The 17,776-nt window shown below is 29.2% G+C and overlaps 1 protein-coding gene across 1 annotated transcript in view; it reads left to right on the top strand.

Moving 5' to 3' along the window:
- Positions 1-1,325: 1,325 nt before the first annotated feature.
- Positions 1,326-17,776, top strand: part of LOC107456072 (folliculin-interacting protein 2) — a 97,020-nt gene continuing 80,569 nt past the window's right edge. Inside the window, exon 1 of the mRNA XM_071178442.2 lies at positions 1,326-1,747. Within this exon, the coding sequence (XP_071034543.2) occupies positions 1,659-1,747 (89 nt within the window). The 5' untranslated portion in view covers positions 1,326-1,658. The remainder of the gene's footprint in view (positions 1,748-17,776) is intronic.

Here is a 17,776-nt window from a genome sequence, read left to right as displayed (position 1 = left end):
ATTTAATAAATATATAAAAAAAATTTCTTTTTTGCTTGAGATTTCGTAATTGCGAAAGAAAATCAGGGATACCCCCACGTGTGACCTATGACGTCAGCTGGTCGTTTATCAGCAAAATGGCTTGTTAAGGTTGAGCTAAGTTTCTTACATAAGTTAGAATGTTAATTAACTTGAAATTAATTAAATACAGAGCCCTATCACACACCGAATTTGTTGAATATTTATCGTCTAACTTAGATATATTATATGCTTACATATTTTATTGTATCATGGTTATATAACAAAAATATATAATCATGATACATTTTTGTTTTGTGTACCTGGCAACTTCGATGCATAAAGTTTATGTTCTACATCGTTTCGTGCCTATATTTGTGTTAAGTAAGAAATATATGGTGAAAGAATTGAAATCTCTGAAAAAGATTGTAGAATTCGTCCCTTTAGAGAATTTATAGACTTGGCTTTCTCGAAATAGAATGGAAAGAACAGTTACTAACGTAAACAAATACCACGTTTTAACAACCAATCAGGATCGAGATACCCACACTACGTAACCTGCAGGTATCCCAAACGATTTTTATAATTGTATGCAAAAATTTTTCAATTCGCTTAAGAAGTTCTCGAGATATGGTGACACATGCAAAAACTAAAATTGACATAAAGGGGTCCAAACTTTGAATCGCTCTGACCAAACTATGGGGACCATATTTCTCAGAAATCGGCTGTTTGTGGGACAAAAATCCGATTCCATTGGAGAAAAAAAATATGTCTACTCAGAGAAAGTACGTTTCTGTGCCCGACTTCGAAACTTAAATTATCGCTTGCACTATTTAATTAATAAATTGTGGTCACCCCTTTCAACCCTTAAGATTCAGTCATAGAACATGAAGATCCGATCATTAGATCAAAAGTTATTCCGGTTGATCCATTTTTTATTTTGAGGACTGTATACCTTGTTTGTGCATTTTCTGGGAAAGAAATGAAAACATTTTCAGAATTTTGGAGTCTCATAGAAATTTACAGGCCTTATGAATGTTAGATAAATGAAATAACTCATAATCTAATTTTTAGCAGGATCACCTTACTAAATACAAATTAACGTTGAAGATCCGCTCCTGGGCTAAAAATATTCTGTCTGAAACAAGCCAAAGGGAAGGGATCCACCACTTAACTTTATTTTTTTACTTTAGTGATTAAAAATTTTTTATAAAATCAGCTTTTATGATTACTCTTCATTTCAAAACAGTTATCATAATTCAGATATTTTTGTTTTACACGAAGCTTTGTTCCTATGAATTTGGGTTGTTACTGCCATCTAGTGAATGTTTTCGGAAATGTTATCAGCCTGGTTTCTAGCATCATTTCGCTCACGACTTGTTTATTTTGTCCACGATGTTTCTTTTCGTAACTATGTAAAGAAACTGAGCTGTGATTGAAACTTTTTAATTATTTTTGTCTTTCCGTCGATGTTCTTCTTTAGTTTTGAATGCAGATCACCATCATCACTATTAAATGGTATTTCAATATTTTACAATTTCGAGGAATTATTGAGTCCGTGGGAAACAAATTTCGAAGTTCCTGTTTTGAAAGGCGGGAGTGACGTCACTCGCATATTTCATTGGTTTATTGCTGTCACATGACGTCAACAAACATTGAAAATGGCGCCTTTCTTGTCACGACTGTTTAGCATCCAGAAAAAATTTTCAAATAATATTCGCTCTGAAGATCAAAGGTCTGAATCGAAAAGGTAAGACACATTTATTTAAAATGTTTCATACATTTTAGTTTGATAAAATTTTCGCTCTATCCTTACGTTTTAAATCTGACCTATAGCAATGTTACGTCATCAATGAACCCAAATACTACGGTTGTGTATTGTTTATGTTTGGGTTAGGCTTAGAAGCTATATTAAATTATTGAGTTTTGATTTATTTACGTTGCATGAAAATTGTATATAAATATTTTTTATTTATTAATTTGAAGGCCATTTTGATTCATACACATGTTTCCTGTTTATTATTGCCTTATTTAATATTTAGAAGACAGTGATTACTTGTATGCCAATGTAAACATTTGGTACTAAAAGAACAATATTGACACATTCTTATTTAAATCGCTGTATTTATAGAAGCTTATGAAATGTATTAAATTTTAATTTATAATGTATATGTAAGGTTGAGAAATGTTCAACAGATATGTCCAATTGGGGGATATTTCCGTATAGTTATCTGTGGCAAAAAAACTATTTGTTTATGTCAATTTTCTGTTCATTTTGAGGTAAATTGCAAATCCTATGCCAACGTTAGATTATTTATGTTAGTATTATTATCTTAATACCTATTTTAAAGAGACGCTTTAAATATTTTCTGAGCGCTAGTTTTATATAATTTCAACAGATATGTCCAATTGTATGTAATTATTAAAAAAATGTATTTTTCTCTATATTTTGGTAAAACTAATATTTTACGCCTAATTATTACAGTTTTTTAAACATATTTTCTTTTGCTGTAATTATTAATACAGCATGAATTTTTTAAAATTATTTTTGTGTTTAAATTATTTAATTATAATATATTTATTTTTTAAATTATTAATTCAGAAAATTATTTGTTTTATAGAATTAATGATTTTTTGTAAACTGGTAAAGACCTAAACAGTAAAATTTCGTCAAATAAAATCAAGCAAAAACAGCTGCACACAGACTTTATTAAGCAATTCTATTTTGCATTTATCTAAAGAATAATCTCTTTCTAGGTTATAAATGCTTATACGTTTACATAAAATATTGATATTTTTGACTTTCTAAAAGACTCCTGATTATTTCATAGATTAATGCATAAAACATCATCAAAATTAAAAGCATAACCTCTCATTTTTAATTCTGAAGTTATAAGCGTAACTTCTAATTTCTCAAGCTGTAAGATTAACCTTTCATTTTTTGTAATTTTAGAGAAATGAATAATCAGGGTTCTACTGACCCTTGCGTTATATAGCCATTAAAGATTAATTCTAAAGACATTTCTTAACATATATAGTTGTTGCCCAATATTTCAGTAAATTTTGCTTTCTTTTTTATTTTATTAATTCTAGATTTTCTTTTCTTTTTAAACATAGTATCCTTCAATTATTAACTATAAACTTGAACTCAATTTTTCAACTATTAAATTTTGTTTCTTTGAAATGATTCCGTTTAAATTACAATTTTTTTTTTATAAAAATTACTAACATATTTTAAGATAATACTAATTTAACAATAGCAATTATGAAATAATTTACTAAATTTTTTAAAATTAAATACATATCTTTGTTTAAGATGCAAAAAAATAAGTTCTTTGCTTTACCAAAATTATTAGGTAAGGTACACTTGCTCCAAGTGCTTTCAAAGCTACACCTATTGCTATCAATTTATTTCATAAGTTCTGGCTCTTTAAAATTGTTTTTAGCTCCGAGAGATTCCAAACTTTTGTGGATTCTTTTGAATAGTTAATATTTATTCTGATAATATTACACTTTTGTTAGTTTAAGTTATTTCTTTTAATTGTTTATGTTTACATTTTAAATTATTAGTAATAGAGTCATTAAGAAGGAAATTTAGAGTAGAATAATATTACAGGGATATTTCCATGCCGTGATCTGTTGCACCAATTACAATCTCTAAGGTACCAAATAAATTTTAAGCTTGCAAATGTTTTAAAAAAACATGTATATGTTTGCGCGGGAGTCGTATGGCTTATACCTTTCAAGTTGGTCCCTTTCTGTTTTTTTTTTTTTTTTTTTTAGTTTCTGGTGGGAGGTTGACCTTAAGTTGCCAAGATTTTGCGATTATTCTGCCTCAGATCTTGTTACAGAAATCTCCCCAATAATAGTAGTGGTATAATCACAGTATAATTATGTTCTAAAAGATGTATGTTTATTTGATTGGAAACAAAGTTGTTTTGCTCTCCTGGTATATAAATTTAAGGTATTAAATTACGACACCCACAGGAAGTTTCTATTTAAATGCAGTTTTTTCATGCTATAAAAAAAAATGGTGTATCCCAGATTTTTTAATTTAATAAACCGTGAGTGTATTAAACACTATTGCTTTTGTTGCAGTATAACTAACAATACGTTTAACATTTTTCTATAGTTTGATAAAAAAACTTTTTTAGCTGTTAGAAATGTTTTCCTTGTATCTATCCTAATGAAATGAATATCCAATGTTTTTTGTTATTTAGGACATAAAGTTAATTGTGAGAGTAACTGTATTTTACTGCAGTTAACTTATTTTAAAATTATTCCTCATTTGTACTGATCCTATAATGGCGCTCGAGTGTGATGTCAGGCTTAAACATCTGACCTGAGCCACTCGCAAGGGCCATGTTTGTCATGGCGGTATTAAGTGTAAATCGAAAAATATTCTTATGATATCAGCCCTGTGGCAGAATTTTTTCGGGCTTTTTGTGACATGCCTCTCTAATACTAATGTTTTTCTGCAAGATATTTTTAAAAATAAAAAATATACATGTTACTAATTTAAAGTAACGTAAGTGTCAACTTCGAAAATAAATAGTCCCGCAGTGGATTGATCGTTAAGACACGGTTCCCAGCAGATCACCGAAGTCAAGCGTCACTGGCTGCGGTCAGTGTGCGGGTGGGTGACCACTTGGATCAGCCTGCGTAGGGACCGAGGGTGTACGGTATTGGTCCTCGTTAAACTGTTCTATCGTAAAGTGCTCGACTTCGCGTGCAGGTCGTCGGGCTACCGAAGCGGGGGTGCCATCCCCTCCGCAGAGGATCAAAATTGTGATGGCATGTCTTCGGATCATCCTCAGGGCTGTTTCCCAGACCGTCGCCAATAGCCCATTGTGCAGCTCTAGTGCGACGTAAATGAACAACAACAACAAAAATAAATAAATTCATAACTTTTCGGTTGAATTAATATAATCTACCTTTTTTTATTTGAATATGTAATTTTTTATTTTTTTATCCTAATATAATGGCCGATATTCTTGCATTTTGTAGGGGGAAGCACACTAATTATTTCTTTTTTTCGCATTTTATAAATCATCATCGCATTAAAAAAAAAAAAATTTAAAAAATCGTAAAATCCGTAGCAGTAACTAATGAGAAAAAGATCGACGGCGACATCATGCGAGTCGGACTCTTCGAAATGGGGTTACTAAATGTGTGTTTTCATTTCGAGCTACAGTTGTAATAAACAATATCGTGTTAAAAATAAAGGATTTTAAAAACTATGTGGAAATCAATAGCATTAATTCCATTGAAAAAATAGAATGAAAATTCATACAGAAAAGAAAACCAAAAATGTTCTCTTCCCAAAGGAAAAATCTTTCTGCAAGAACTCATAACGCTCTGCGACAATGTCGCCATGATTCTGCCACGGGGGATATCAGTATCATAAGAATATTTAGTTATATCAATTATAATAATTTAGTTATATCAAAAGGCTATTATTTAAAATTTGAACTCTTTATTACTGACATATTTTTTTTTTTTGACTGGCTTTCTTAAAATTAAGTGCACTTTTTATCAAAAAAAAAAATTTAATTAAATTTTTTTTTCTCGAAAATTGTCAATGATTTTTGTTGATTGTAAAAGTAGAATTTTAATACGTTTTTCAGGAAATGAAGAGCAATAAGGTAGTATCAGAATAATATTAGAATTAAAGTAACATCAGAATAATATTTATAGAGATAAGTACTTTAAAGGAACATCGTTTTTAGTTTCATTATAAATAATGTCATAGTCGGTGATAATTTCGTTAAATTTTTTTTTAAGTATCTCTGTAATCAAAATAGAACAAAATAAAAATGTTATGAAAGATAAATAATTTATGTATTATATATACGGTTTTGACTTAATTTTATTTTGTTGATAGCCTAAGATTTGCTGATCACATTTGTTAATGAAGGGTTGAGAGTCTTTGATTTTTTTGATCAATAAGAAATCACAGACTACAATAAGCATTTTAGGCCCTTTGTCTTTTTTTGTTATCTAGTGTACCACAATTTATATACATCTGTATTTAAATTCAAATGTTTATGTTTGTAATTAAGAATGCATTTGCTTGTAGCAGAAAGGACAAAATTGATACACTATTTTTACTATCTTTCTTGATCAATAAATTTTAAAGAGTCCGTTCAGGCCAAAAAATATCTTACTGAATTCTTTACATTAAAATAACTTTTAATTTTTTAAATGGGAACTTTTTCTTCATATTTTATTATGCATAGAGATACTTTTATGCTAATGTCTTCTGACAAAAAATACTGGATCTTTAAAAATATTATCAAAATTGCATTATGAAATTAAATTTTAAAGCATTATGAGGAAATTGAAAAGCACAAGAAATGGAATTTTAAAATGTAAAACTTAAAAACATGAGGCAACATAATGAGCATTAAAATATCAGTCATGATAAATTAAAATATCAGTCCCTTTAAGTATTATTTTTTTTAAAGAGAAATGATGAAAGCCAGGAATAAAATGGATGCTAAGTGTTAGTATTTTAATAATTGAATTTCATATTTAAATTAAAATAAATGTTGAATAAATCTTGAATCTTAAGCTAAACAAATGATCATTTGCTTAGTTTAACAATCTCATGTTGATCAATAAAAATACCTATTAAAGAGAAATTCTAACTAGTGCATTTTAGTTTTTTTGTTTAGTAAATATTAAATATGGTTATTTGCTTCAATAATTTTGATAAGATTATTTTTATGTTTATCAAGATAATTTTTTTTATTTGTTAAGATTGCTGAATCTGTGTTTCAGACAGAGTTGTTTAATTTATTTAATTAAACAACTAGAATTTAAAAAATATAATTATGAAACTAATTTCTTTAATGTGAAGGGTAAGTAAGCATTTTTCAAAATTGAAGTTGACATTTTTTAGATACTTGCAAACGGCCCTTTTTAATTTTTTTTCCCACTCACTCTCTGCTATTTTGAAATAAAAATTTTCGTAAGAAATTTTTTTACTTCAAAATTTCTTAGGGAGAAAATACGTTTAAGTTCTCTTAAAAAAGATTATTAGTAGGTGCATGTTAATTTCATGTCAGGCAGTATGCGTTTTAGCGTATAACATAAATAATTCTTTTTCAACAATCAAACATATTGATAATTAAACACTAAAAAATATCCTTTTGTTGTCCCTGTGTTGATGTGTATAAATTTCGTTGAAGGGTCTGTGACCCTTTGTCACATCCCTTGAGGTGGAAAGTAATCGGAACTGTAATTTTATTGATAAACACGTGATGGCAGAAGCATGTGAGTTGTGATGTAAACTGCCGCATCCTGATTGGTCCGCTCTCTATTCAGAGTCATGTGCTTTTATTTCTATTTCAGGGTTCTTTTGAAAATTGTTGGGAAGGCATTTTGTAAACCATTTCTGATTTTATTCGAAAAACGTTTAAAAAGAATCTTTTATCTTGGCACGGTTTTGACATTTTAAATGTTTAAGATCAGTTAAAGTTTTAAAAATTAACAAAAAAGTGTATCGAAAAATCTAGAGTCAAGGTTGTATTTCCTGTTTTATCAGAAGAGAGTTATGAATTTTTATATCCTGATTAGTTGATTTTTTTTTAGTTATATGGAAATAAGTTGCTATCTTATCTTTTAGAAATGAATTTGTTAATAAATGTAAATTTAACAGTCGAACTTTATTTTACCTCTATACTTTTTGACTATACTTTTTATACTCTTTTCTATACTTTTTGAAGGAATTTGTGTATATTCAAGGCTTAATTAAGAAAAAAAATATTTTCATTAAAAAAAAAGATTTTTATTAAAGAAAGATATTTAGACTCGTTTATTTTTTTCATTCTTTCAAGAATTATATGGTACAAACTTGTCACTAAAAGTTAGTTTCATCTGCATGTACTATTTCTATGGAGGGCAACAACTTCCCTGGAAAATTTTATGCTTCAAAGTTAAGATATTTAAAAAAAAAATCGTAATTAAAACATCCCAAAATTATATTTATTTTTATTAATACAAAATCTATACGTCATTCTATTTCTTTTTATTTCTTTTTTGCGTCTTAAACTGATTTTGGACACTGCACATGAGATTTACTGTCCAAAAATATATGGAAGTGTCCAAAACCAATAATTCCAGAAATAGTAAACCACTTTAACTCCTAACTACTGTGTACTGATTGCAGATAAAAAATTTTTTTTGATGTTATTTGATTTTGATGTTATTGAAATTTTTCGATGTTAGAATCCATAAGAAACCTACATTTTTAATTAAATTTAATTTAAAGGAATTGATTCACAATTTCTAATTTAATACTAGTTTTAATAGGTTGTTAATTTCATATTATAGACTATTGCTGTTTTCTGAATATTTTTGCATTGCTCAAACAAAACATTTCAAAATCTAGCTATGGACCGAAGACCATTGTTTAGAAAACCTTCTCAATTCTGCTGTCATTATTTGAAAATGCTCACAAAAACGCAATTTTGAAGTGAAACTGTGACTTGCTTTTAAAGTTGCACAGGACGCGATTCTCCAATCAGCGGCCTTTAACTGTTTGCCATTTTCTTAAATAATAAGTCCCGCAGTGGACTAATCGTAAAGACACGGTTCCCAGTGGGACACCGAAATCAAGCATCACTGACTGCGGTCAGTTAGCGGGTGGGTGATCACTTTGATCAGTCTGCGTAGGGACTGAGGGTGTTTGTTAAACTGTTCTAGCGGCTGTCTTATAGATCTCGCCTAAAAGTTTCTCCCCTACCTGAATGATTGATGAGGTGGGCGGAGGAGCTCTATTGAAAAACCGCACCTGTTCCTGTAGATGATTACTCGCCAAATCTTTATGATGCCAATGGCGATAAAGGGTCTCAAATGGAAAACCGATTTCTCTCCGTTTTGAGAGACATAGTTGATTAATTCTTCCTTTAGTGGGAGAGTGAAACTTGCGGAATTTTTCGGATGTGCAAGGGATTTTTAGGGATTTGAGTTAAAACATTACGCGACATTTCCGAGTGTTTTTTTATGGGTACCGTTCAAATGACAAGGGGGGTGGGGTACTCCGATGCTAACTTTTTGAAGAGATGCACGAAGACACATATCGTGTGTTTTCGTGCATTTTTTATACTTAAATCTGAAGGGCATACTGCATTGCATTATCCGATTGAAAATGCTGGGAATAATCAAACTGTAGCATTTGCTTTTTTATTATTTTTTTGAAACCTCAAAATGATAGTAAAAAATAATCAGTACACCACAATGATAGTTATTTATGGAATTCAAGTGAAGATGCTACCGTTCATAAAAAGGTGCTTTAGGAATAGTAACATGATATTACCATAAAAGATGCTTTATGATTAAAATTTTCTTACTATGTAATATTCAAAAAACTCATAAACATTAAAAGACTCGATTAAATTTTTTTTTTTACAAAATAATAAAAAAAGAGCTATTAGTGGCACTTCAGTTTAATAAATTAATGCTTTAAATTTTTTTTTTTTTTTTTTTTTTTTTTTTTTTAATGAATGCTTTTGTTGCTGTTGATTCATTTGTCGTCGTCGTAAAGTGTAGGCGAAAAATTACAAAGGTAACATATTAATAATCTTTTGACGTAGATTGGAGAGTGGTGTCCGTTTTAAATTTTTTTTCCTGACACTCTAATTATAAACAAAAATATATTTAGGTATTTTTTAACTTTAAAAAATACTCGAATAGTTACTAAAAATTTGTTTAGATTATCAGGAAAAAACTTGTGCATTTTTTTAAAAGAGTTATTCGAAAGTTTTTTTTATAAAATTGTATCAATAATTCTTACTCAAAAGTATATCAATAATTAATTTTGTAATTTCAATAATGAATAATTGTTTTTCTTAATTTAACTCTAAATAAGTGCACATTTGAAGATTGGTTGGAAGCGTCATGTTTAGAAAATTTTAATGCAGGAAAAACAACGGTGTTTCATTTTGTACTTCGCAATCATAAATTATTAAAATACTAAATATAATATTTTCACTTATTTTGACTTAAATTATTCTAAAATAATGAGAAAAATTAAAAATTCCAGTTAAAAAATTAACGATTTAAAATATTGTAGTGTAAAATAAGTGAAGGAGTAAGAGTGAATCAGTACAGGAATAAAAAGTATTAAAAATTAACAAAACAAAAAATTTTTCTTTTATGAGCACCTGTTATATTGGGTATGGGTTGATAAGGAGTTGAATTTCCAGTTTTGTTTGTAAAAGAGGGAAGAGATAACACCACTATCTTTATAACTTTTTAAGGTAGGCTCCAAGATTTACATGCAAACAAAATGGCTCAGTTTGAGTATGCCGAATCAATTCGAGGTGGTAAATTGGTTTTATTTAGAATAAGGATGAAACACAGAACGAAAATCTATTACAAGTGTATTTCAGATGATTGTAAAGCTTCCTTAATTCTAGAAAATGATCATATAGTAAGTCATAAAGCTCAGCATACCCATGCGCCTGATAAGGGTAAAATTGTAAGAAAAAGTTTTTACAATGAACTGAAAAAAAAAGGAGCCCATTGTGCAGCTCTAGTGCGACGTAAATGAACAACAACAGCGAAACCCATGAGTATTCCCCGACAGGCCATTATTTTTTTAATCGTTCAATGAAAGTCGTCAAGCCAAATTTACCAAATATTCTAAACTTAAAGGGGAAAAAAATATTGATCCTATGTGAAATGGAATTAATAGTAGTTTACATATTCTTCAAATTATTGATTATACAAGTCAATCAGATAAAAATTCAAAAATTGAAACAAATTACAGTTTGTGCATACATTTAAGACTATTTTTAATGCTCACTAACCTTTACGAATATTTTGCGCATTAGAATATTTTGTGCACTCGAACAATCTCTAAATATCTCTCAATAGATAAAAGTTAAATTTAAAAAAAGAAAAAAATTCAGAAATTATTAATTTTTGAGATCTTTTAAACCTTTAGGATGGACACTTTGTCAGTGATCGTTTGATTATAGTCTATCAAAATTAATTTGGTGTGACTTTAAAATATTCTCACAGATAGGAATGATTTACTGTGGATTATTGTTAGACGCTCTACTTCCACATGTTTGTGAGAGTAATTATTTAACGGAGAATACAACTATTGAGTAACAATAATACATACTGCCCTACAATGATGGGCGAGAAACTTTCAGATTTTGACATTTTCATTAATTTCTCAAGAAATACTAAGAAGATTATTTTATAACTTTACAGATACTTAAGTCATTCGTAGGGTTTAATTTAGCAATAAAAATTTAGTCGTCCAAGGGCCACCTTGGTATTTATTTATTTGTCATTAAATTTAATATGGTAGACAAATTTTAAAAAAAATTGAACTTTACAATTGTACATTTTCTTATAGTACACATGAAAAATTAACAAAATAATATTAATAGAATTAGTAGTATAATATCAATAAAATTATCATTCAAGTAACGCAAACTCAGTTCTTTCACACAAAAATTAGTTCTGAAATTAAGGGTTTCCTTGTCTTCTGAGTTGGCTTCCTTGATAAAATAGCAATCACATGGTATATCTTTTCCCTAATCTACATGATGATTAGTTTGGAGTGGAGACGTGATTTTCATTACTTTTTAAAGAATGCATTAAATTCTTAATCACCTGTTTAATATATAATAAATATATAAAAATTATAAATTGATGAAAATGTTACATTTCTAAAAACATTTCTAAAATTATTCCGCGCATGCATGAGTGAAGAAACTACTTTAAAAGCTCATATATTGAGAAATTGTTAACAATTTTTTTTATAAACTTTAAAATAGCAATTTCAATAGTAATTGAAAATAGTTCCGAAAATATCGTTGATTATCTACAGAGTTATAGCCCAAAAAGATGCAAGAAAAAAATTACTATTCTATTAAAATTTTAAGTATGGAGGGGTTTGCAAACAACAAAAGTAATCAATGCAAAATCATTTACTTCATCTATCCATCATCAATCTTTTTTTTAAAATCTTTCATTCAAATTAATTGCTTTATTTTTTGGCATAGGGTGCTCAAAAATACTTGTTTTCGTTTGTAATTCATTGCTGCTCTTTGAAAGCTTTGGAACATTTTTTTAAGTATGAGAAATTTCATGACCTAAACACGACTAAAGTATTTCTTGAGAAATAATTATAATTGGATTTAAACTACTTTCTTTTAATTCTGCTATTCAAACTTTTTTCAATGTCTCCTACCTCATAAATTATTGGTCCAGTTTTTAGTAGATTTTTCCATGATTCAATGTTATTTTGTGACATCTAATAAAAACTAAAAGTTCAACTTTACTTTTAAAGAATTTTAAAAATGTAGTTTACAGGCGTTGTTTATTGGGATATTCTATGTGTAAAAAAAGTTTTCTGTACATTTTTTTTTCTTTTTGTATAAAATATAATTTCATTTCAATTTTAAAAATTTTTTGGATTGATCAAATTGATTTACATTCCTTCATTTCGTATGACAAAAACCAACTAACTATATTTAATTAATTTTAGTAAAAGGTGATTTTTCTGAAAACTAATAAACTGTCGAAAAATTTATTTGCGAAAAAGAACAATTAAGTTTTAAAAAGAAAATCTTCAGGATCAAGATTTTTGAAAAAGTAAGAAAAAAACTTTGGGCTGGGGAAAAAAAGAGAGTGAATTATAAAACCGCATTTAACAATGTTGTGCTTAATAACAATAAATAAAATTGTAGTGAAAATATTTTGTTAATACCATTAAAGACTATTGAATGATTTCTCAGTTCTGACATGATTCCTCAGTACTGAACATGAATTTAATTTAGTTCTTTAGTTCGCAAGTCTGTATCACGGCTTGAACATCAATACATAGAAATAATTTCAATCATTATCCCATAAAATCTTGAAAAAAATTTATTATTTCTAATTGGGTATAATATAAAAAAAACACAACTACTTCCACTTAGTAGGAATAACATTTACCATGACGCAATGCTAAATTCTATGCCACTCTCCACATAAATGCCACTAACCACATAAATCAGTTATTAATCAAAAATCGAATATCAATTACTTTTCTTTATGATGCAATAAAATCTGGCGAGCAGCTATTTAAACGATCAAACACTTCGTTTGTTTATTTGGGGCTTGAAGTTAGGCTCGCAGAAAATGCCGTTCATGGGTTAAATTTAGTAGGAATAACACAACCTGTGACGTAGGCTATAGTATACCCAATTATGTTTTTACGGTGCAGTTACTATATTATGTTAAATTCTTATATGTCTTGCATTTTCAAACCTCATTCATACAGACGATAAATTTTATGGTTTAAAATTATTAATCATAATAGTAATAACATTATGAACGATTTCATTAAATTTAATTGACGTAATAATTGTACTCAATGAAAAATTAGATTTGAACTACAATTAAAAAAATTCTTAAAGATTTCAAATATTTATTTAATGCGATTGTTAATAACGACTTCCAATGCTTAGAAAAAAATGTTCTGATAATTGAAATTTTATAGCTTATTTAAAATTGCAGAAACACTACATAAATCTATTTCACTTCGCTAGACAAGATAAGCTATTCATGAAATGGTGGTAAGTCAAGGTCAAGCTTCTTTCATTCTTAGAAAATTTTCCCTCTGATAGCTAAGACTTTTCCCTCTCATGACTAAGACTTCGATTACACACTTGCGGACAGGAAAAATCCTTCTTCATACCAGGAGAAATAGTAACCTTGTTATAAGAAAAGAGCCAAGAGAATTAAACTATATCATGCCAACAGAGTATTAAGCCAAGCCCGTTCTAGGGGGGCTTTTTAACGCACCTGAAAGCAATTATCCTTATCTTGACAGCTTAACTTTAGGCGAGGTCTACAATGAACCGTTCTAGCGTAACAGGCTACCAAAGCAGGGGAGCCATCCCCTCTACAGGGGATCAAAATTGCATGGCATGTCTCCGGATCATCCTCAGGGATGTTTTTCAGACCGTCGCCAAAAACTCATTGTGCAGCTCTAGTGCGACGTAAAGGTACCTACTTGAAATAATTAAAAAAACTTGATTCTTGACTTTTTTTTAGTTCACCTGGCAAATTTTAAAATAAATAAAAACTTGCACTATATTTTCGACCAGTTACAGCCAAGTGGAAAGTCGTTTATGGCCGATTAGATTGTAAATAAGTACACGGGACAACCTAAAAAATAATTTTCAAATTTGAATTATGAAACCTATATTTTTTGGACAGTGAGAGTCGAACTTAAACCCCATTCAAAAGCTCTACTGTACGGTTAATTAAGTCTGTAAAAGGTAAAAAAAAAAAAAAAAAAAAATGCTACAGCATGTATTTAATCTTAGTTGGGTTGAGATGTTCCCGAAAATCGATTCTGAAAATTTCCCTGAAATATACACAACCTTGTGTGGAAAAAACTTTTTTTATTTTTTTTATTCAAGTTCATTTTTTGAGATTGGATCTGCCTAATACATAGATAATTTTCTGATTACTGTAGGTCACAGTGTATCCTCCACAAACGACAAATTTAGAATAAATCGTTCCATCGATAAAGATTCATCAGTTTTGATAAAGTTTGATTTCAAGTGATATTGTTTATTATCAGCCTTGAGAATATTAACTAAGAACTTTGTATATGACACGTCATGTGCTTTTATCGTTTTTATTTATAACGACACGTGTATACAGATGGCTGAACCTTGCGCCCCTCTTTTACTCCATTTTTTTTTAAACAGGAAATAATTCTTTAAAACAATGTTTCGATATGTGTCTTTACTACCACATGAACTTTTGATGGAAACATAACATTAGAACATAAAAGAGGTCAGGCGAGTTTTTATGGATAATAAGAGTTAACGGTTTTATTACCATGCATAGCATATTACAGAGTTATTATTTAACTTCATGCAGTTGGCAATTTTAGTAGAAGACATAGGTTTTGAATTATTATTTTCTGTGGTTTATGGTTGTGTATAGAATAACATTGAAAGGGATTTGCGATTTTGTTGAAATTTTCAAAGGCCATTTTGCATAGATATGGTTGAAACAGCGCCTACTTTCTTCCTTCAAGGCGTTAAGGGTCATGGGCTTGTTGGCTTAAATTTAAGACTTTAATGAGAATCAAGGAAAGCGATCTTACAGTGTTAAATCTTGTGTTTTGGGCAGGATCACCAAAAACGGAAAATTTTATGTGATGACTAACAAAGCGCAAGACATTGCTCAACATAGAAAACACGTTGTTCTTTTGTGTAGCACTCTTTTTCTTCTTCTTTTTTTAATCCTTGATTTCGTTGTCTTTTATCCAGTTGTCTTTTTTTCCCTCCTGCTCAATATTTTGTTGCCCAAATGGCGCGAAATTCAATTACTGCGTTAAGTTAGGGACACCTTTTGAACAATAATTTTCTGCGTTTCTTGTTCATCGAGTTTAATGAAGATCCGAAACGCGATTTCATTGGAATATGAAGCATTTCTTGTCAGGTCTTTTATATGTCCTGGACAAAATATTTTATCCGGCTCTTTTCTAGCTTTTGCCATTGTTTTGCAATACGTCCAGTCTATTTTAGAACTGGCGTTGAACAGCCCTGCCCATTTTCTGATTTATGATTGTCAATGTTCAATTTTATAGCCTTGTAAGTATGATCCCAGCTCAGAAGACTAGGGATTTCCTGAAGCTAATATTGGGAACCACTAGCTTTCATGGGGGTATTTTTTAAGGATACAACTAAGCCGCATTTGCCTTACTTTAAGAGGAAAACCTCCCCGTGTTAGCACGTTGGCTAGAGGATTTTAAACCGTAATCAGTCTACCGCTGAGGATGTTTTACGTCATCATTATGGTTGGGGCAAGGCGAGAGCCTCATTTGAAGGCGAGCGCTCTATCTCCTGAAGCACCATGGCTCGCGCCAGAGTACTTTATTTTATCTTATAACCGGCGTTTAACAACCGGTTCCGAATTTATGACAATTAAAGTTTTATTCCGTTGCCTTGTAATTTTGAATCCAATCCAGAAGACAAAGGAACCTCTTTATCAAGCATTGAAAAAGTCTTCAAGAATTTTTAACCACTTAATTGCTGTAAGCCCTCGAAAAGTAAGTGGGTTTAAATTTCGGGTTAATGTGGTTATTGAAGGTTAATTGCAATAAGCCGAAGCAACTTCAGCCAGATTGAATATTCTTCGCATATTTTTTTAATAGCCTTTCAGTGTCTAGTCTGATTGTAATAAGACTAAAAAATATGCAGGAAAATACTATAAACTTTTTCATTTAGTCAGGGCTTTTAATTAGTCTACGACTAATCTATTATGCATAAAGGGCTTATACGAATAGAGGCCCTGCTCCATCTTTGATTATTTTGATTTACAGTGCATTTAAAATCAAATGAGTGTATTGTTATTTGTGGTGTCCCCTCTTTAGTCCTTTGTCTCAGAATTTTTTAAAACATATTCTTAATAATTGTTTCATTATTTTGTATTAATTTATGTTAAAATAAGTAAAAAATATTATATTAAGCATTTTAATAATTTATGGTTATGAAATACAGGATGAGACACCAGTGTCTTTTTCTGCATTAAAAGTAAAATTTTCCAAACACGGCTCACTTCCAAACAATTTTTCAAGTTTGCACTAATTAACAGTTATTTAGAATTAAGAGAAACAGTTATTCATCATTGCGATTTGTTTAATTTTCAACATCTATGTACATTTTTGAACTTGAATTTTTTAAACTACTTTTTTTGGATTTTATATTTTAGTACGGATATATTTTATATTTTAGTCCGGTAATATCTAACAGATTTTTTAGTGACTATTAGACTGCTTTTTATAATTAAAAAATATATAAAATGGACACCGGTGACCTGTACTGTTTGCGTCTAATAGTTAACAGCAGAAAAAAATTTGAAGTGTACTAGATTTAAAATGAGATAGATATGACTTGTATGAACACAAGAAATCAAATTTTTTTTTTAATAAGTGGATTTAAACCAACGTCAGATATGGCCTTCATATGAGGCCCTGGCTATTTCTTACTTTCCGAATTATAAATATTTATTGAGAAGATTCCACTACAAGGTTGAAATCCAGTTAAATTGCCTATTATATAAAAAAGGAATCAATCAGCAAATGATTCGAGTCATAAGATATTTTAAACAACCACGTGAATTTGAAAAATGCTTATTTATTGTGTGGCATTTAAAATAATTTTCAATTCTATTCCTTTTTTTTCCTCTTACATTAACTCATTTCATGTTTTAGATCAAAATAAGACTGAAAAACTTATTATTATTCATTGACCTTATGTCTTTTCTTTTTCTTTCTTTCTTTCTTTTATGAATTCGAAAAATATCACTAGTTTAAATGACTCTTTGAAAGTCAGATGATTTTCTTATATTAAAAAACAAATATTAGTTTCGGTTATTATTTTCCTGTTATCAGTGAAAAATATTTTGGACGGAAATTGTATGTTTAATTATAATTTTTGCTAGGAATATTAATTGATAAAAAATGATTAAATTATTTTAATATCACAGATAAATTATCATTCTTTTACTTAAGAATTTTCTCATATTAGCATTAAAATTTCCTTTATTTAAGAGGGTATTCAATTGTTTTCTTTAAAAAAAATATTTTAAGGCATTATTTTAATGTTATCAATGAATAGTACCTCGCCAGAAGTTATGTTATATAAGATTTTTGATAATATTTATTTAAGATCTTTGAGGATAACAAATATTTGATCTAAAAATACAATCTTATTGTAAGATCTTCCTGACTAGGATTTCACAA

This window comes from Parasteatoda tepidariorum, chromosome 6, assembly GCF_982258835.1.
Source record: "Parasteatoda tepidariorum strain Cologne lab strain chromosome 6, Ptep-v5.0, whole genome shotgun sequence".
In the NCBI taxonomy this organism is placed as follows: domain Eukaryota; kingdom Metazoa; phylum Arthropoda; class Arachnida; order Araneae; family Theridiidae; genus Parasteatoda; species Parasteatoda tepidariorum.
The sequence above is the reverse complement of the archived record's forward strand: the minus strand, read 5'-3'. Positions and strand labels throughout refer to the sequence as shown.